This window comes from Colossoma macropomum, unplaced genomic scaffold, assembly GCF_904425465.1.
Source record: "Colossoma macropomum unplaced genomic scaffold, Colossoma_macropomum, whole genome shotgun sequence".
Lineage (NCBI taxonomy): Eukaryota > Metazoa > Chordata > Actinopteri > Characiformes > Serrasalmidae > Colossoma > Colossoma macropomum.
The window spans coordinates 31,355,062-31,378,065 of NW_023494809.1; the positions used below are offsets into that span (position 1 = coordinate 31,355,062).

The 23,004-nt window shown below is 41.2% G+C and overlaps 1 protein-coding gene across 1 annotated transcript in view; it reads left to right on the top strand.

The window, feature by feature from the left end:
• acad11 (acyl-CoA dehydrogenase family, member 11) overlaps positions 1–23,004 on the top strand; it is a 146,952-nt gene that overhangs the window by 119,524 nt on the left and 4,424 nt on the right. Inside the window, exons 16-18 of the mRNA XM_036558811.1 lie at positions 241–312; positions 1,722–1,876; positions 16,178–16,294. Of these exons, the coding sequence (XP_036414704.1) occupies positions 241–312; positions 1,722–1,876; positions 16,178–16,294 (344 nt within the window). The remainder of the gene's footprint in view (positions 1–240; positions 313–1,721; positions 1,877–16,177; positions 16,295–23,004) is intronic.

Consider the following 23,004-nt stretch of genomic DNA (forward strand, 5'->3'; position numbering starts at 1 on the left):
AATGCTGCTTCTGTCTGCCATTACAGATGAAATCAGTGAGATTGGCAGGAACTCCCTGGCTGTTTTCTTGTCTCTGTGCATGAATCTCCTCGATATGTGTATTTGTTGAGACAAAGACTAGTGTGTGTGTGAGTGTGTGTGCATGTGTGTGCGTGTGTGTGTGTGTGCGTGCGCGCTGTAGGTTCTCTGGAACCCAGCTGAGTGTGAGATGTTTATCTTCCTCTTTTTTCATCTCCACAGATGCTAACCATGGTGGTCATCTTGAGGTTCACTTTGACAACGTGCGCGTTCCTGCCTCCAACATTCTTCTAGGTAAGATACCACACACATACACATACATACACACACACACACACACACACACACACACACACACAGATATATATATATACATATATATACACACACACACACACACACACATATACACAGATATATATACATACACACACACACACACACACACACACACACACACACACACCCAGATATATATACATATATACACACACACACACACACACACACAGATTTATATATACATATACACACACACACATACATACACGCAGGTTTGTCTTACATTCCTTGTGTCTTCCATAGAATGCTGATTGATTGATTTTCGTATTACTGTTGCCAAGTGATACACCTACACCTACGTCTACACCTGACCTCAACCTCAGTATCCAAAAGACAATTTTTCTGCTCTTTTATTTTTTCCACAACAACGTGTGCTCAAGTGAGGACCAGCAAAATGTCGTATATGTAGTCCAGCAAGATGTGCGCACACACACACACACACACACACACACACACACACACACACACACACACAGCCTGTGTGCACATTTGTGGTGTTTCTGACTTGTGTAAGGTCTAATGATGATGAAATGACGTGGAATAAACCGGAATTCATTTGGCTTTACTCATCGACTGTTACATGTTGTCACAGGAATTACACTGAAATTGCATCAAAGCAGCACTTACTGAGCATCTGGCACTCACTCTGAATTCAAGTGTGTTTATATAGAGCTGGGGAGAATTTTGGGGTGAAAAATAAAACATAAAATGTGCATTTTATACAAAACATTTTATATTATATTTTTCCAAAATGTTAAGCTCATTAAGTAAATATAAATTATGCACTGAAATGCACAGAAAATGTCATTATGTCATGTATTTGTTCTCCATAAAAGATGTGTTTTTAGAAAATCAATAGAACATGTAATTTGACCTTTTGCATATAAAATGGTCTCCGTATAAAATGGAAAGAAAAAAGTAAGTAATAATTCATACAGTATAGAAATAAATTGGGGAGACTAGAAGTTTTTAAATGATTAACGTACTAGAATTATAATATTTTGGTGAAGTTCCCTGGCTTGAGATTTGATTTTCCTTTTTTTAATTTGAGGCATTCTGGATATGTATTTTATTATAGCTTCATTCTCAGTGTTCCTTTCTCAGCTGGTATGGAATCATCTACAGCCACGCTCATCATTCTGTACACATTCAGAATATCTTATGAATTAATTTTTACAGTTTTCTCTGAATTTGAAACCTGACGCTGTGGTGTACGAGCCTCATACGTAGTTATTTTATACGCATCTGCAGCCAAATTGTATATTATTGAAAACATTGTTTCTAAACGTTTAAGCAGTGACGTATATGCATTGTGATGCACATTACTGTTGGTTTCTAATCCTGAGCCGGGCTGTTTGCAGGTGAGGGTCGAGGGTTTGAGATCGCTCAGGGTCGGCTGGGTCCAGGCAGACTGCACCACTGCATGAGAGCTATAGGACTGGCTGAACATGCTCTGGAGCTTCTGTGCCAAAGATCAGCCAGCAGACAGACCTTCGGGAAGAAACTCTACCACCATGTAAGTGATTATCAGTCTGCAGGACGGCAGTGCCTGTCAGCACCTGGCCTTTTTTTTTTGTTTCACTCACTCACATTTAGCAGGCTGAAGATTCTCCACAAGGGGGAGCTATCAGCACTCAAGTAGCTTTTATATGCATCATTAGCTACGTACATATTTTATGCAAATTTTGCCATATGAAATAAAAAAGTGTTGAGAAAATGACAAGCATCAAATAAAATTCTTGAAAATTGAGATGCAGCTAATTACGATGGAAACACATTTGACGAATAAACAATGTAAATACAATAGTGTAAAGTAATATGACCCATCGGGTGTTCTTGGATTTGTACGGCAGTAGCTACAAAATTTGGCAGAAAGCTGCAGGTACCAGTGGAATGACAAAGAAATGAAAACCTGCCTTTATCTTCTCCGAGAATAAAACGAAAAGCTGATATTAGATGGTAAACAACAGCATTGGCTAATAAAACATAACGTGCCTGCCACCGATAAGTGGACATTTCCTGAGCATTTTGCCTTATGAAGCAACCAGCATGGCGATATTCTTAGAACCTTATACTGACATCTATCAGTGTGGGTGATACGGAGTGTCTATACTGCCCCCTGGTGGTGTGGAGAGGCGATCACCCTGTTCTTATTTGATAGTGGAATGATGGTCCACAGCTGTGCTATCAAAAGACAGATGTGGGAGTCAGAGTTCAGTGACTGGTCACTGTAATAAATGCTTGTTTTTGGGTTCTGTGTAGTTAATAACTGACCCGGCTGTTATCATAACCAGTTTAGACAGTCCAAGTAACACCAGTTATCAGTCTAAGTAACACACGACAGCTACCAAACGCACTGAAGCCGACGTTACTGAGAAACTGTCAGACTGACAGGAACACAGCTCGGCCAGTTATTCACTCCTGCTGATGAGGACCGAGCGCTATTACATCAGTACTGAGAGCTGTGGAATGGAAACTGGAGTCATTTGGACGAGTTGTGTTTATAATCTGATCAAAGCTTTTACTTGGTATGTAGCAGGAATGCTCTTAGTGCTTACGTCACTTGCTGCTGACTCCAAGATTACTTTTTCTATTCCATGTGCCACAACACACAGCTCACCTGTTGGAAGCTGTGTTTACTAACCTGTGGGAAAGTGAATAGCGTAGCCTTAGCAGCTTTAACCAATTAGCATGTAGATCTTTTTCTTTTCTGCAAGTTTGCCTGGCTGTTGTCACATGGTCACAACATGGCATCGCCCCCATGTGGACCTGCAGCCTATTATTACAGAATAATTCATACAGGCCTGTAAAGTAATTTGAGTCTTGAGTGAGTTCATGTTATGAAAGATAAATAAAGATATACCACTTTTATACACAGTGTTTAGTTTTTTGTGTGTTTGTAAACATTGCTTATTGCTTCTGTAAACAAAACAAGCAACAAGAATTTCTCTATACAGTACAGATGTTTGTAGGTACTTTATTTACTTTCAAGTTACATTCAATTAAATATTAAATTGACCATAATTTTCTTTAACCCTAAACCTGCTCTAATCCTAACCCTAACCTCAACCCAAAACCTAAACCCAACCCTCACCCTGGTCCTATCCCTAACCCTGGTCCAAGTCCTAACCCTAACCCCACCACTGTTTAGAATCAACTGACTTTCAACAGATAGTTTAACAATTTGAGCATCTGTACATAATCTATAGTGGACTGTCCAAATAAAGTGAGACCAAAGACGTTACATTGGGAGATAGAAATAGATAAATTTGTATCATTTTTGTGATGTTTCTGTTGTTCAGTTAATGTCATTTGACAGATAGAAACCTGGCTGTTCAAATGGAAAAAACTGAACCCACACCAGCAGGAGCTCATGAATGCATGGTTGCAGCCGTATATCATATTTATGTAATAAAAGGCCCAAAACCATATTAAACATAGCCTATGGTACATTCAGCGCTGCTGCCATTACAGCAGTATGGCAGTGCATACGTTTATTTGACCAGAATAACAATAATTTATCTATGCAGTGGAAATGACCACAAATGAAAAAACCGCCAAAGCTGCTATGGAAGAGTGGTGCTTCACATCAGTGACACTGTGTGTCCTTTAAGCAGTAGAATATGAGAGAATAGTGTTATTGGTAAAAACCTTCTTTATGCCTTCAGCTTGTGCCTGAGATCAGACTACTTCTGTAATGTAAATCTGGATTTGCTAGTGATTGCGCATTGCAAAACACTGTTGTTATCCGGTTTATATTCTTCTTTATCTTCTTCTTATTATTATTATTATTATCATTGTTATTAATATTATTATTTTTCTGCCAGATTTTTGTTTGCTAATCCCCCAGCAGTTTTCGAGATACCAACACCATTCCAAATCAAGAATGTTCAGTCTGATCAGAAATGGTGGGCTTCTATGCAGCTTTTTGATCAATCTTCGTTAAATTACAAATTTCTAATTTTTAAATTACTTCATTCATGATTTGATTCATGAATGAAGTGAAAAACTGTACGTCCATCTTCTGCACTTCTGCTCAACCACAAGACACCATTTTCGCATATACTGTCTCAGGACAGGCCCCCAGGGACGAACCTAATGTTGTTCTGACTGTATTCATCTGTTTGTCATTTTTTCTCATCCCTCATTTCTCCCATAGACTCCCATTCATTTTTGCCCCCATACAAGTCCAAACTAATCCTAACCCTAACAAACTGAATGTTCTCACTCAGGTCTGGTCCCCAAGCTCTAATCCACAGCCATACTGACCCGCACTCCTCTCTGTGTTGTTTTTTCATCCCCTGTTCCTCCCATAGACTCCCATTCATTTTTTGACGCACACAAGTTTATCTTTTGGTTTGCCCAACAGCCACCGAACTGCGTGAACTCGCTCAGGGCAGGTCCCCAAGCTCTGCAGTCATACTGATCTGCACTCATGCATGTGTCGTTTGTTCATCCCTCGTTACTCCCATGGAGTCCCATTTATTTTTAACAACAACTAGCGACCACTTGGCAACCCCATAACAACCCATCAGTACACACCCTTCGTGTCATAGCAACTGCCTAGGAACACCTTAGCAAACGTCTAGCAACAAGCTTCAGCTTCGCAATCACTCTATCACTCGCAATTCTAGTTTTCAATGTTTTCAAATCTGAAAAGTAGTTCTGCCACAGACTTAGAATAAAGTTGTGTTTGATTAACGACCCGTGGTCAGCAGAAAAAGTGCTATTAAAGTAAAAACATAGGTAGAATGCTTTTAAATCAGTCAGAATGGATGGTCAGAACTAACTGTTGTATAATCTTACATAAATAACAGTCACACCTGCAGTGCATTCCATCGTTTAGCATATGCTGATGTCCAGAGCGACCTACTCGAATTTCTTTCTACCTGAAATAAAACACCTCTCATGCACAACGATAATGCATTTGGTCGTTCAGCTGAAAGGACAAAAATACCACTTGCATTAGCCAAATACAGCAACAGCATCAGCCAACGACAGCAGTTGGGGTCAAGCTCTTGACCTCTTGAGCTATAGCCAAGATCTCTGAGCACTGCCACCCATTTACACCCACACACTCTCTCCACTTGTAGGCTTTGGCTGTGTGTGCAGTGTACCTCACTCCCAAGACCTCAGTTGGCCTCCCAGTTCCAGTACAGTAACACCCTTCTCTAAAGAGAGAATGTAAACAGATCTATTTTAGGGGTCCTTTATTCTGAATAAGCTTTCTGCTTCATTAAAACATTGGCATAGCTATTTTTCCTCACATCATAGGTAGAATATTTACTTTTGTTCTTATTAATGATGATGTTGGTGATGGTGGTGATGAGTCATCAGTTTATTAGGCACACGCACCTTGTGCACTATACGGACAAATGTGCACACCTACACATTTCACCCACTCAAGCCTTTATGACTCCCATTCTAAATCCAGAGGCATTAATATGGAGTTGGTCCCCCTTTACAGCTCTAACAGCTTCCACTCTTCTGGGAAGCTTCTACAGGATGTTGGAGAGTCTGTGGGAATTTTTGTGTCATCCAGAGGAGCATTTGTGAGGTCAGACACTGATGTTGGACGAGAGGGTCTGGCTCACAATCTCCGTTCTAGTTCATCCCAAAGGTGTTCGATGGGGTTGAGGTCAGGGCTCTGTGAGGGCCAGTCAAGTTCTTCCACACCAAACTCACCCAGTCAGGCCTTTATGGAGCTGCTTTGTGCACTGGGGCTCAGTCATGCTGGAACAGGAAAGGTTCTTCCCCAAACTGTTCCACAAAGTTGGAAGTGTACAGCTGTCCAGAATGTCTTGGTGCTGAGTCATTAAGATTCCCCTTCACTGGAACTAAGGGTTCTAGACCAACCCCTGAAAAACAGCCCCATATCATCATCCCTCCTCCACCAAACTCTACAGCTGGCACAGTGCAGTCAGGCAGGTAACGTTCTTCATCAAACCCAGAGTCCAGAGGCGGCGCTTTACTCCACTCCATCCGACGCTTGGCTTTGTGCGTTTTGATCTTAGGCTTGTGTGAAGCTGCTCAGCCGTGGGAACCCATTTCGTGAAGCTCCTAATGTGCAGTTCTTTTGCTGGTGTTGCTTCCAGAGGCAGTTTGGAGCTCTGTAGTGATTCAACAGAGGATAGACACTGTGCGTCTTCAGCACTCTGTGGCTCCCACTCTGTGAGTTTGGTGGTCTTCCGCTTCGTGGCTGAGCTGTTGTTGCTCTCAGACGCTTCCATTTCACAGTAATAGCACTTACAGTTGTCTGGGGCAGATCTAGCAGGACCTAAATTTCACAGCCTGACTTGTGGGAAAGGTGGCATCCTATGACAGAGCCATGTTGAAAGTCACTGAGCTCTTCAGTACGACTCTCTACTGCCAGTGTTTGTCTGTGGAGACTGCAAGGCTGTGTGCTTGATTTGATCCACCTGTTAGTAATGGTGTGGCTGAAACACCTGAACTCACTAATTAGGAGATGTGTCCCAATACTTTTATCCATATATCGTATCTACATTTATTGGCCATATTATTGGAAACACCTACCATATGCACTTTGTACATCAGACAGAAGTGAAGAATGGGGGACAGGCTAATGCGAGGAGAAGTGTAAAGTATTTTTTATGTAGTTAAACAGATTTAAGTAGAGCATGGTTTTAGTTGTCTCATATTCCTTAATGTCATCTCATATCCCATTTCATCTGTGAATTCTCACATAAATTTTTTTTTTGAGATTTACTGTGAAGATGTTTTCATGCCTTGAAAGAAACTTTTTTCTATGCATTTAGTGTTTTATTGCTCTACTTATACAACCAAAAGCTTCTACCAACAGCAATGACCAGATGTTACTTAGGTGGTGGACAGTGTTCATCGTAGCAGTGATATCAACATGGCCGTGACATGGCAGTGTGTGATGTGCTAATGTGGGTGTATCAGGTAACACACACTGAAAGCCAACACACAAGTTGCACAGTGACCGAAAAATCTAAATCATTGGGCCTCGTTCTCCAGTATCTTCCTAAGTCTGTTCTTAAGTGTGTTCTTGATGAAGGTCCTAAGAAAAGGTCTCCGTCAGATTCATGACGTGTTCTTAAAGCGCAGAACTGTTCTCACCTTTGTGCTCTTGAGTGTGTAGATTCTGTTCTTACCTGAGAACAAACCCCACATAAGAGAACATTGATGTGAGAGTCTTCGTCAAAACTGCGTAAGTGGGTTTAAGAAGAAATTTCTCCTGAAGAACCGTTGGTAAATGAGGCCCATTGGTTTTAATGAAAGTACGTACACCAGTGTGCTGCGGCTGAGTGACTCTGAACAGTGTTCAGTTTCTAGTGCGCCACTCAGCAACTGACCACTGCGTTAAATTAAAGCACAGAAAGCCACAGTAGATCCCATCTGGCTTGAAGTTTACACAGAGGACGGCAGCCAGTCTTTTAGACAAACAGGCAAACATTAATGATCTGAGACCTCAGCTAACATTACAGCCTTCTATCACTTCTTACTACAAGGGTTAGTAAACCGGGAAAATATGTTAAAAGTTTGATTTCATTAAATCTGTATGAATAGAGTGAAAAAATGTACTTAAACTTGTTGCTTATCGTTGCTGTCACTGCAACACATTCCGTTTAGCATAGCAGCGCTCAACTACGTGATGCTACATGACATGTCCAGTATGTGGTGGCCAGAACACACAGCTGTGTTGCTTAAGTTTTTATGTAGTGTACTGTTACTGGCCACTTTATTAGAAACCATTACCTGTTTGGGACACCTTGTAGGCACAGTGTGTATCAGCCATCCTCTAGACCAGCGGTCAGCAACATGTGGCTCTTTTACTGCCCTGTTGTGGCTCCACAGCAGAATCAGATTAGTAGGTAAAAATAAAATAATCCTCCTTTACAGTAAAATAAAGCTCTGCTGATCGTTCAACACAGTTTAACAATAAATGGTCTTAAACTCTGGAGTTAATGTAGAACTGCTGATTCACCCTTTAACCCTGAAGACCAGCGCAGACTGCTGGTCACCATAGCAACACAGACAACTCTAGTTTCCACACTAAAGTATCTCCAAACAAACACATTTTAGTCAAACCAACAGCTACTGTTATTTGCTCACTCAGTTACAGACTGAAGTAGCCACAGGTTCATGATAAGATGTGGAATGGAATCTGTATCGGTGACGTGCCTCATGTTATGGGTTCATGGTCCAGCACAAGCTGCGGACTGGAATCTGGATCGGTAAGTGGATCGGCCCTGTCTGTCTGATATCTGATGAGCAAATGACGTCAATATCGGACCTGATACCAACGTAGGATTGGATCAGACAGCTTCTCTATTTCTAATGGCAGAATGCTGACCTTGTCTGAGGTGAGCGAGGCCTGCAGCTCCTTAGATGTTTGCCTGGGTTCTTTTGTGACTTCCTGGATGAGTCGTTGCTGTCATCTTGGAATTTTGGCTACTTCTGGACAGATTCACCACTGTTCCAGATCTTCTCCATTTGGAGATAACGGCTCTCACTGTGGTTCTCTGGAGTCTCAGATCCTCAGAAATGACTCGGCAACCTTTTTTCCACACTGATATATTTCAGTAACGTTTTCTCGTCTCCTCCAGAATTTCTTTTTATTGCACAGTGAGACCTTTCAGCCATCTTCACATTGACGGAAACGGGTCTATTTAAGAGATGTTTAGTTTCAACAATGTGGGCAGCAGTCAAACCTGGATGTATGTAGCTTAATTGACACCAGTTAACTACTAAATTTCGTGAATTAACTAAGGAAGCAGTTACTTTTTCAAACAGGGCCAGTTTTTTTAAAACTTTCTCCTTCAATAAATGAAATGATCATTTAAAAAAGCTGTATTTTGCATTTATTCAGATCTTTGTTAGTTTTGTTTGAAGATCTGAAACCGTTAAGTTTGATCAATATGCAAAAACAAAAGAAATCAAGGAAAGAGCACTACACCAGTAAACTGAATGAACTCTGGTCTGGTTTAACTGGTCGTTAAAGCAAATTTGTCTGCTTTTTCCTTTTACACAACGTTATTAAGTGTCTCAAAATGATTTCAAAAGACGTAGTTTTAACTTTAATGGTAATGATTAATCAAGATCTCTTGTTATAATAGCGAACGTCTGTCTCAGTACTCTGCGGTGTGGCAGTGAGCAGTGCTGGACAGACGTTCAGCTCCTTCAGGGTGGGGAGAGGAAAGTGTTTGAGGAAAGTTTATACTGTGAGATTAAAGAGAGCTGCTGTTCTCAGTCTTGCAGTGAGTCTCTGCAGACACAGACTATAAATACGAACTGACAGCACGCTGCAGGATGCCGGAATGATGTGCAAAGAAAAAGGAGAGGAAGCGTTTTGCTTAAACACACACACACGTCAGCAAACAGTGATGGTCTGACCCACTTTGAGGTCACAGTACAGCCACGATAACGTTTTGCTTAGATTTTAACTTCCCATTTAGGTATTCCAGTAACTACAGAGTGGTTTTCAGTCTTGGGACACCCCCAGCATCATTTGATTTTTTAGAATTATTTCATCTGTTAATGTATTGTAGACATTGTGCTTCATTCAAGTTGTGCTGGACTGAAAAGTGCGTCATTTTAGCGGAATCTTGGTTGCAAAATGTTTATGAGGAGTTCAGATACAGTAAATTCCCAAATCATAAAAAGCATAAAAATTCTGTCTTAAAAAAGATGGTTCCTTTAAGGGTTCTTTAGGAAAGGCTGGTTCTACACAGAACCATGAACACTTGGTTCATTACACGGCCCTTTGCACGGTGAAATGATCCTTCAGATTGATGGAGAATGTGCTGTAGATGATTCTATATAGAACCTTTTTAAAAAGGGTTCTATATAGCACCAAAAAACTCTAGCTAGCTTGATATTGTAACTATAGAAGAACGCTTTTTGGTGCTATATAGAACCATTTTCAAAAAGGTTCTATATAGAATCATCTAAAACACATTCCCATCAATCCGAAGAATCATTTCCTGATCTTTCCCGTCCTTTAATCATGCAAAGGGTTCTTTGAGTGTTCATGGTTCTATATAGAGCCGTTTTCTTTACTATAGAACTTTACTTGAAGAACCATCTTCAAGGACGTGGACGTGTTCAGGACCTTCCCTCACACATGAGCATCAGTTGTGCAAACTCATGTACTGCAATGGAAAAAAGTCACACAGTCATCCAGAAGCAGAGCTGTAACACAAAATAAGAACCTATATAAATACTAAATACCTACATAAAGAAAGTGTTTGTCCCACTAATGTTTAAGTGCTTTTATTTGCCTTTATTTGAGTTTCAGTCAGTAATCCTTGTTGTGGCTGACCGGTCTAACTTCTCTGATGGATTAAAAAAAGAGTAAATGGTAACTTTAACTCGGAAAGAAGTAATTAAACAAGGCATGAATTCAACACGTGCAAGAAAAACCAGTATCTGTGACAGTGAAAACCAGTATCTGTGACAGTGAAAACCAGTATCTGTGACAGTGAAAACCAGTATCTGCGACAGTGAAACAGTATCTGTGACAGTGAAACACTTTATCTGTGACAGTGAAACACAGTATCTGTGACAGTGAAAACCAGTATCTGTGACAGTGAAACACAGTATCTGTGACAGTGAAACACAGTATCTGTGACAGTGAAAACCAGTATCTGTGACAGTGAAACACAGTATCTGTGACAGTGAAAACCAGTAACTGTGACAGTGAAAACCAGTATCTGTGACGGTGAAACACAGTGAAAACCAGTATCTGTGACAGTGAAAACCAGTATCTGTGACAGTGAAAACCAGTATCTGTGACGGTGAAACACAGTGAAAACCAGTATCTGTGACAGTGAAAACCAGTATCTGTGACAGTGAAACACAGTATCTGTGACAGTGAAACACAGTATCTGTGACAGTGAAAACCAGTATCTGTGACGGTGAAAACCAGTATCTGTGACAGTGAAACACAGTATCTGTGACAGTGAAAACCAGTATCTGTGACAGTGAAACACAGTATCTGTGACAGTGAAAACCAGTATCTGTGACAGTGAAACACAGTATCTGTGACAGTGAAAACCAGTATCTGTGACAGTGAAAACCAGTATCTGTGACAGTGAAACACAGTATCTGTGACAGTGAAACACAGTAACTGTGACAGTGAAAACCAGTATCTGTGACAGTGAAACACAGTATCTGTGACAGTGTAACACAAAATAAGAACCTATATAAATACTAAATACCTACATAAAGAAAGTGTTTGTCCCACTAATGTTTAAGTGCTTTTATTTGCCTTACTTGAATAATGTAGAGTTTCAGTCAGTAATCCTTGTTGTGGCTGACCGGTCTAACTTCTCTGATGGATAAAGAAAAGAGTAAATGGTAACTTTAACTCGGAAAGAAGTAATTAAACAAGGCATGAATTCAACCCGTGCAAGAAAAACCAGTATCTGTGACAGTGAAAACCAGTATCTGTGACAGTGAAAAACAGTATCTGTGACAGTGAAACACAGTATCTGTGACAGTGAAAACCAGTAACTGTGACAGTGAAAACCAGTAACTGTGACAGTGAAAACCAGTATCTGTGACGGTGAAACACAGTGAAAACCAGTATCTGTGACAGTGAAACACAGTATCTGTGACAGTGAAAACCAGTATCTGTGACAGTGAAAACCAGTATCTGTGACAGTGAAACACAGTATCTGTGACAGTGAAAACCAGTAACTGTGACAGTGAAAACCAGTATCTGTGACAGTGAAAACCAGTATCTGTGACAGTGAAACACAGTATCTGTGACAGTGAAAACCAGTAACTGTGACAGTGAAAACCAGTATCTGTGACGGTGAAACACAGTGAAAACCAGTATCTGTGACAGTGAAAACCAGTATCTGTGACAGTGAAAACCAGTATCTGTGACAGTGAAACACAGTGAAAACCAGTATCTGTGACAGTGAAAACCAGTATCTGTGACAGTGAAACACAGTATCTGTGACAGTGAAAACCAGTATCTGTGACAGTGAAAACCAGTATCTGTGACAGTGAAACACAGTATCTGTGACAGTGAAAACCAGTAACTGTGACAGTGAAAACCAGTATCTGTGATGGTGAAACACAGTGAAAACCAGTATCTGTGACAGTGAAAACCAGTATCTGTGACGGTGAAACACAGTGAAAACCAGTATCTGTGACAGTGAAAACCAGTATCTGTGACAGTGAAACACAGTATCTGTGACAGTGAAACACAGTATCTGTGACAGTGAAAACCAGTATCTGTGACGGTGAAAACCAGTATCTGTGACAGTGAAACACAGTATCTGTGACAGTGAAAACCAGTATCTGTGACAGTGAAACACAGTATCTGTGACAGTGAAAACCAGTATCTGTGACAGTGAAACACAGTATCTGTGACAGTGAAAACCAGTATCTGTGACAGTGAAAACCAGTATCTGTGACAGTGAAAACCAGTATCTGTGACAGTGAAACACAGTATCTGTGACAGTGAAAACCAGTATCTGTGACAGTGAAACACAGTATCTGTGACAGTGAAAACCAGTATCTGTGACAGTGAAACACAGTATCTGTGACAGTGAAACACAGTATCTGTGACAGTGAAAACCAGTATCTGTGACAGTGAAACACAGTATCTGTGACAGTGTAACACAAAATAAGAACCTATATAAATACTAAATACCTACATAAAGAAAGTGTTTGTCCCACTAATGTTTAAGTGCTTTTATTTGCCTTACTTGAATAATGTAGAGTTTCAGTCAGGAATCCTTGTTGTGGCTGACCGGTCTAACTTCTCTGATGGATAAAGAAAAGAGTAAATGGTAACTTTAACTCGGAAAGAAGTAATTAAACAAGGCATGAATTCAACCCGTGCAAGAAAAACCAGTATCTGTGACAGTGAAAACCAGTATCTGTGACAGTGAAAACCAGTATCTGTGACAGTGAAACACAGTATCTGTGACAGTGAAAACCAGTAACTGTGACAGTGAAAACCAGTATCTGTGATGGTGAAACACAGTGAAAACCAGTATCTGTGACAGTGAAAACCAGTATCTGTGACGGTGAAACACAGTGAAAACCAGTATCTGTGACAGTGAAAACCAGTATCTGTGACAGTGAAACACAGTATCTGTGACAGTGAAACACAGTATCTGTGACAGTGAAAACCAGTATCTGTGACGGTGAAAACCAGTATCTGTGACAGTGAAACACAGTATCTGTGACAGTGAAAACCAGTATCTGTGACAGTGAAAACCAGTAACTGTGACAGTGAAAACCAGTATCTGTGACAGTTAAACACAGTATCTGTGACAGTGAAAACCAGTATCTGTGACAGTGAAACCAGTAACTGTGACAGTGAAAACCAGTATCTGTGACAGTGAAACACAGTATCTGTGACAGTGAAAACCAGTATCTGTGACAGTGAAACACAGTATCTGTGACAGTGAAAACCAGTATCTGTGACAGTGAAACACAGTATCTGTGACAGTGAAAACACAGTATCTGTGACAGTGAAAACCAGTATCTGTGACAGTGAAACACAGTATCTGTGACAGTGTAACACAAAATAAGAACCTATATAAATACTAAATACCTACATAAAGAAAGTGTTTGTCCCACTAATGTTTAAGTGCTTTTATTTGCCTTACTTGAATAATGTAGAGTTTCAGTCAGTAATCCTTGTTGTGGCTGACCGGTCTAACTTCTCTGATGGATAAAGAAAAGAGTAAATGGTAACTTTAACTCGGAAAGAAGTAATTAAACAAGGCATGAATTCAACCCGTGCAAGAAAAACCAGTATCTGTGACAGTGAAAACCAGTATCTGTGACAGTGAAAACCAGTATCTGTGACAGTGAAACACAGTATCTGTGACAGTGAAAACCAGTAACTGTGACAGTGAAAACCAGTATCTGTGACGGTGAAACACAGTGAAAACCAGTATCTGTGACAGTGAAACACAGTATCTGTGACAGTGAAAACCAGTATCTGTGACAGTGAAAACCAGTATCTGTGACAGTGAAAACCAGTATCTGTGACAGTGAAAACCAGTATCTGTGACAGTGAAACACAGTATCTGTGACAGTGAAACACAGTATCTGTGACAGTGAAAACCAGTATCTGTGACAGTGAAACACAGTATCTGTGACAGTGTAACACAGTATCTGTGACAGTGTAACACAAAATAAGAACCTATATAAATACTAAATACCTACATAAAGAAAGTGTTTGTCCCACTAATGTTTAAGTGCTTTTATTTGCCTTACTTGAATAATGTAGAGTTTCAGTCAGTAATCCTTGTTGTGGCTGACCGGTCTAACTTCTCTGATGGATAAAGAAAAGAGTAAATGGTAACTTTAACTCGGAAAGAAGTAATTAAACAAGGCATGAATTCAACACGTGCAAGAAAAACCAGTATCTGTGACAGTGAAAACCAGTATCTGTGACAGTGAAAACCAGTATCTGTGACAGTGAAAACCAGTATCTGTGACAGTGAAACACAGTATCTGTGACAGTGAAAACCAGTATCTGTGACAGTGAAAACCAGTATCTGTGACAGTGAAAACCAGTATCTGTGACAGTGAAAACCAGTATCTGTGACAGTGAAACACAGTATCTGTGACAGTGAAAACCAGTATCTGTGACAGTGAAAACCAGTATCTGTGACAGTGAAACACAGTATCTGTGACAGTGAAAACCAGTATCTGTGACAGTGAAACACAGTATCTGTGACAGTGAAAACCAGTATCTGTGACAGTGAAACACAGTATCTGTGACAGTGAAACCAGTATCTGTGACAGTGAAAACCAGTATCTGTGACAGTGAAACACAGTAACTGTGACAGTGAAAACCAGTATCTGTGACGGTGAAACACAGTGAAAACCAGTATCTGTGACAGTGAAAACCAGTATCTGTGACAGTGAAAACCAGTATCTGTGACGGTGAAACACAGTGAAAACCAGTATCTGTGACAGTGAAAACCAGTATCTGTGACAGTGAAACACAGTATCTGTGACAGTGAAAACCAGTATCTGTGACAGTGAAACACAGTATCTGTGACAGTGAAAACCAGTAACTGTGACAGTGAAAACCAGTATCTGACGATGAAACCAGTGAAAACAGTATCTGTGACAGTGAAAACCAGTATCTGTGACAGTGAAAACCAGTATCTGTGACGGTGAAACACAGTGAAAACCAGTATCTGTGACAGTGAAAACCAGTATCTGTGACAGTGAAACACAGTATCTGTGACAGTGAAAACCAGTATCTGTGACAGTGAAAACCAGTATCTGTGACGGTGAAACACAGTGAAAACCAGTATCTGTGACAGTGAAAACCAGTATCTGTGACAGTGAAACACAGTATCTGTGACAGTGAAAACCAGTATCTGTGACAGTGAAACACAGTATCTGTCACAGTGAAAACCAGTATCTGTGACAGTGAAAACCAGTAACTGTGACAGTGAAACCAGTAACTGTGACAGTGAAACACAGTAACTGTGACAGTGAAACCAGTATCTGTGACAGTGAAACACAGTAACTGTGACAGTGAAACCAGTATCTGTGACAGTGAAACACAGTATCTGTCACAGTGAAAACCAGTATCTGTGACAGTGAAAACCAGTAACTGTGACAGTGAAAACCAGTATCTTTTTTGTAAAATATTATGCCATATATTAAATAAAGGGGTCACTGAAATGTAAATAAAGCACAGTTTGGCTTTTTAATGTAAAAGGTTGTGCAAAATAGTGTCAAACGAAAAATGTCATCTCATTCCAATGTATTTTTTTTATTTGTGTTGTTGTTTTTGCATATGTAAATGATGTTTGTGTTTATATTTGGGTTACAGGAGGTGGTGGCCCATTGGATAGCGGAGTCTCGCATCGCTATTGAACAGACACGCCTGCTGGCTCTACATGCAGCTCACACACTGGACACGAAGGGGAACAAGGCTGCAAGGAAACAAGTAACACACACACCCACACACACACACTCTCTCACACACACTCACACACACACTCACACACACTCACACACACACACACCGCTCACACACACTCACACACACACACACTCTCTCACACACACTCACACACACACCACACCACACACCCACACACACACACACACACACACACACACACACTCACTCTCCACACACACACACACCCCCACACCACACACCCTCTCACACACACACACCCACACACACACCCACACACACACCCACACACACACACACACACTCTCTCACACACACTCACCACACACACACACCACACACCCCACACCACCCACACACACACCCACCCACACACACACACACACACACACACACTCTCTCTCACACACACTCACACACACTCACACACACACACACACTCTCTCACACACACTCACACACACACACACACTCTCTCACACACACTCACACACACACACACACACACACACACCCACACACACACCACACACACACCCACACACACACACACACTCTCTCACACACACTCACACACACTCACACACACACACACACTCTCTCACACACACACACACACACACACACACACACACACACCCACACACACCCACACACACACACACACTCACTCTCACACACACCCACACACACACCCACACACACACACACACACACACACACTCTCTCACACACACACACACACTCACACACACACACACACTCTCTCTCACACACACACACACACACACCCACACACACCCACACACTCACTCTCTCACACACACCCACACACACACCCACACACACACACACACTCACTCTCTCACACACACACCCACACACACACACACACTCACTCTCTCACACACACACACACACACCACACACACACACACACACACTCACACACACACACAAACACATACACCCACACACCCACACACACCCACACACACACACACACACACACACACACACACAACACACACACCCACACACTCACTCTCTCACACACACACCCACACACACACACACACACCCACACACACACACACACACACATGTACAGTGGCAAGAAAAATTATGTGAACCTTTTTGAATTTTATGGTTTTCTGCATTAATTTGTCATAAAATGTGATCTGATCCCCATCCAAGTCAAGTGTATTGACAAATATAATGTGCCTAAAATAATAACACAAAAAAATATGATCTTGCAGGTCTTTACTGCACACACTCATTCAGCATTCACAGTGGTAGTGGAAAAAGTAAGTGAACCCTTGGAATGAATAGCTGGTTGAGCCCCCCTTGGCAGCAATTACCTCAACCAGGCGCTTCCTGCAGCTGTGGATCAGACCTGCACGTCGTCCAGGAGGAGTTTTAGCCCGTTCTTCCTGGCAGAACTGCTTTAGCTCCGTCGTGTTCCCTGGACGCCTCATGTGTACGGCTCTCTTCAAGTCAATCCATAGCGTTTCTATAGGGTTGAGATCTGGGCTCTGACTTGGCCGCTCCGAAAGGCGGGTTTTGTTTTTCATAAGCCGTTCTGTTGTGGACTCGCTCCAGTGTTTTGGGTCATTGTCCTTTTGCATCACCCAACTTCTACAGAGTCTCAGCTGACGTATGGACACTCTCACATTATCCTGTAGAATTTTTTGATACACTTGGGAATTCATCTTCCCCTGTAAACTGGCCAGGCCCTGATGCAGCAAAGCAGGTCCGAATCATGAGGCTCCCTCCACTATACTTTACGGTTGGGATGATATTTTCATGGTGATGTGCAGTGCCTTTTTTACGCCAGATGCAGCGCTATGTATTCTTTCCAAATAGTTCAATCTTAGTTTCATCTGTCCACAAAACATTTTGCCAATGTTCTTTTTAGTAAGCAGCAGCTTCCTTCGTGGTGTCCTGCCATAGACACCCTGCTTGTTCAAGGCTTTACGGACTGTAGACTCATGAACACAGATGTTAGCCTGAACCAGTGACGCCTTCAAATCTTTGGCTGTCACTCAGGGTTGTTTCTTTACCTCATTGCGTCTCCGTTGTGCTCTTGGGGTCATTTTGACTGGGCGCCCACTTCTTGGCAGAGTAGCCACAGCCCCAAATTGTCTCCATATGTAGATTGTTTGCCTTAGCACATCACCATTACATTAGAGAGATCAGATCTGAGCAAAAAATCAGATTCGAGCAATGAGGCTTGTGATGTGAACGTAGCCATTGGGCCTAAAAATCAGCTTCTGCGACCTTTTCAGCAGCCCAACACATCCCTCTCTTCAGCCATAGTGTGCCTGATACTGCTGCACTCTGAAACCTCCTGCCCGGTTTCATTTCCACTTTCCAAACTCCGGAGTTATTCCGAGCACAGCTATAAGCAATAACGTTGCGAGAGCGAGGATGTTGGCACAATCCTTCAAACAAAAACAAATATACTGCATACAAAATGACTCTTCATAACCCCAAGCCCAGCCTGAGCCTGATGCTGTATGTGAAGAATCAGCTCTAAACTGGCCCGAAAGCGGTCTCGAAAGGTCTGTGGGTTCGAGTCAAAAAACTTGCGTTGTATTATTTGAATAGTCTGTTTTCCACTACTGTGTAAAGCCTTGGGTTCACTACACGACTTTTAGAGTCTTAACAGATCATAAAAGACTGGGCGTCTCACACTACCAGACTGTTTTTTGCGCATATTTTTTTGGGTGACTAAACTGTTTGGGAACCGCACTAAAAGATTAGGGATCACATGCTACTCAACTTTTTAGCTGTTGCTGAACCGAACGGAACTCACTGAACTCATGAGAACTTGTGTGAACACTCGTGTTTTCCCGTTACGAGGCGATGCAAAAAAGCAAAGGTGTAGCAGCTGCTGCTGTTTTCTCTGCTGTTTGCGCTGAAACAGTAAAGAAGCAGCAGGTAAACGTGTTTAATGAGGATCATGGATTTAAAAATGTAATCAGTGTGTAGTTTTTTAGAGTTATAAATGCATATAAACTCGATTGTGCCTTAAACTCAGCTCATTATAAAGCTTTGCTCCACACATGAGTGACTTCTCATCATTTTTCTTTGTTTTCTTGCTGTATTTTCTTCTTTCATGCTCTCAGTTTTCATTGGCTGTTGGAGGAATCTGTTCAGATTGAGTCGTTGATCAGTTTACACTAGATTTCACTCAGAGTTGGGTTGTTTGATAATGTTTGATAAACTCTGACTGGTCTGAAACGCGATCAGAAGGCCCGGCGTAACCCCAGCTTTAATAATTCCTCACATTTGTGTATTTAGCGTATTTTTGGAAATGATTCTGAATCATACCAAAGTAATCAAATCGCACCAATTCTTGGTAAAATGTGAGATTTCATTAGATTTTCATTTTACTAAAGAATCATAATCAAACCACTTCATGATGGAACTTGATTTCATATTAAATTAAATTAGCAGTGGGCAATCTGAGAATATTTTGCTATCATAATAATTTTAATCATTGTGATACATTATATGCTTCTCTGAGCATATTAAGGACACTGACCACCTGCATGCTTTTTGCAGAGGGAGCTAATTAGTCCTGTTTAATTGGTTTCAGTGCAGTACAGAGTGTGAAATGTTTAGTAACGATCAGTTTTTAATTATGGAGCTGCTATTACATTGTGTCTGTCGAAATATCGTGATATGTATCATGTATCGTGAAAATGTCTGTAAATATTGTGATATTTTTTTGCCAGATCACCCACTGCTATGTTGAGTAATTCCTTAAGGAGCCCAAAATATAACAGTGTTTACTGAGGGTTCTGGCTGGTCAGAGTCCAGATTTAAACCCTACAGTGAATATTTGGTCTCACATTAAACTCAAACCAGCTCAGCAGTGTTTTCCAGCTGTGTGAAGCCGTCAGTGCTGAGTCGATCAATACTGACTCTTCTTTCTGTAAAAGACTGTCTGAACATTCACACAATAAACTACAACACTGAAAGAAAAGTAAAAACCTCTCCCATATTAAGTTACTTTATCTACAACCTCATTTCCAAAAAGGTTGGGATGCTGTGCAGAATGTAAATAAAAATAGAATGCAGTGATATGCAAATCATGTTAACTATATTTTCAAAGGAAAATACTACAAAGACAACATAGCAAGTGTTGAAACTGAGAAATTGTATTGTTTTTTTTGAAAAATGTATTGCCATTTTGAATTTGACCACAGGATACTTTTCCACTTCCATTCAGTCCATTTTAAATGAGCTCAGGCCCAGAGAAGGTGGCAGCATTTCTGGATCCTGTGTACATTTGGTTTCTTCTTTGCGTTTTAGAGTTTTTTTTTAGAACTTGCATCTGTGGATGCAGTGATGAACTGTTTTCACAGACAGTGGTTTTCAGAAGTGTTTCTGAGCCCATGCAGTGATTTCCTCTACAGAATCATGTCTGTTTTTAATGCAGTGCTGCCTGAGGGCCCAAAGATCACGGCCAGCAAATACTGGTTTTTGGCCTCGTCCCTTACATACAGAGATTTCTCCAGATTCTCTGTATTGTGACTCTTTTAATGTTATTTTGTACTGTAGATGATGAAAAGCAAAAGTTCTTTGCTATTTATGTTGAGAAACGTTATTCTTGAATTGTTGCACTATTTGATGGTGCAGTCTTTCACAGAGTGGTGAACCCCTCCTCATCTTTACTTCTGAAAGACTCCGCCTCTCTGAGATGCTGTTTATACCCAATCATGTTACTGACCTGTTGTCAATCAACCACCAGGTGTTTTTTTTAGCATTACACAACTTTACCAGCCTTTTGTTGCCCCTGTCCAACTTTTTTGGAACGTGTTGTTGGTGTCAAATTCAAAATGGGCAAATATTTTTCAAAAAAACAATTAAATTTCTCAGTTTGAACATTTGATATGTTGCCTTTGTACTATTTTCAATGAAATATATGGTTTAAATGATCTGCACATCATTGCATTTTGTTTTTATTTACATTTTCCACAGTGTCCCAACTCTTTTGGAAATGGGGTTGTACTTATGTTTTTAAATATTGTGATATTTAACTCTCTACATTGAATAAATTCCTTAAGAATCACTGAGTTCTTGTGAGGTCATATATTTACCACTAATATGCACACACACAAACACACATACAGAGTTGGATGTGAGGTTGAGGTCAGTGGATTTGAACTGCTATCCAGAGAGTGAACTAATATTTCCTAAAAAAAAAATCAGTTCCGGCAGTCTGACTGACCTGATGTGAGGACACTCATTTGGACTACTGTGACCGAACACATCTTACAATAGAAAGGCAGTGTTTCAGACCCTCGTACCTCCATTTCTTATCCTCACAAACACACACGCACTCCTCGCCTCCCTCACTGAGTTCTATTACCGGTCCAGCAGGGGGCATTTACCCACAATGCCATCTCCCAGGGGCAGTGATTATGTTTGGCCGTGTTATCCTGCTGGCTGTAGTCACGGCAACGCAGCATCCGGCTTGCTCGGTAGAGGGTGTGAGCGCTGATCCCATTAACACTGCCTGCATGCTGTGTTCCTGCACTGAACCTGCAGCTCAGAGCTCCTTACTGAAGCCCTGCTGCTTCACACAAAAGCCACGCTGCTCACACACACACATATACACACACACACACACACACACACACACATATACACACACACACACACACACACATATACACACACACACACACACACATATACACACACACACACACACACAGACACACACACACACACACACATATACACACACACACACACACACACACACACACACACACACACACACTCTGACTCACACTAACACTTTTTTTTACATTTTTATGCACTCTGCCCTTTACAGTGTTACACTGTGTTTGATGGGATCTATTAGCAGAAATGGATATTATACAAAACCATGTTTTCATTAGTGTATAATCACCTGTAACGATGAGTCATTGTGTTTTCATTTGCTCAGAATGAGCCCTTCATATCTACATAGGGTTTCTACAGTAGCCCAGAATGGACAAACCAAACACTGACTCTAGAGGGCGCCTTTTGTGTCTTCGCGCTGAAGCGGCTGCTTGAATTTGGTGCCGCTGTAGCTCCGGTTGGAAGACGTAGAAAACGGAAGAGTCAGTGGCTTCTGCCGGTGCTGGCTGAGCATTTTGTGTTGTGAGAAGTTTGAGAACCCAAATTTAGACGATTAGAGGATCGGACGTATTATTTAGCACAAAAAAGTGAGAGAGGGAGGATCCTCACCGACAAAGAAGAGAAAACATGAAGCTAAACTAAATCAGGACAGGCGATGGTGGAAAACCTGATGGCAACCTTAGGTTCTACTACATGCTTGGAAAGGGAGGGGTGAGGGAGGGGGATTCAGCTGGTTGCAGTCTGCAGTCTCACCACTAGATGCCACTAAATCACACTGCATCTTTAACATGACACAAACAAAATGACCAACAGAAATGGTCCAAAATGAGAATATTTATTTTTAAGTCCGCCTCCTTGTTTCTACACTCACTGTCCACTTTATCAGCTCCACTGACCGTATAGTTCCACTCTGTAGTTCTACAGTTACAGACTGTAGTCCATCTGTTTCTCTGCATACTTTGATACCCTGTTCTTCAGTGGTCAGGACCCCCATGGACCCTCACAGAGCAGGTACTATTTGGGTGGTGGATCATTCTCAGCACTGCAGTGACACTGACGTGGTGGTGGTGTGTTAGTGTGTGTTGTGCTGG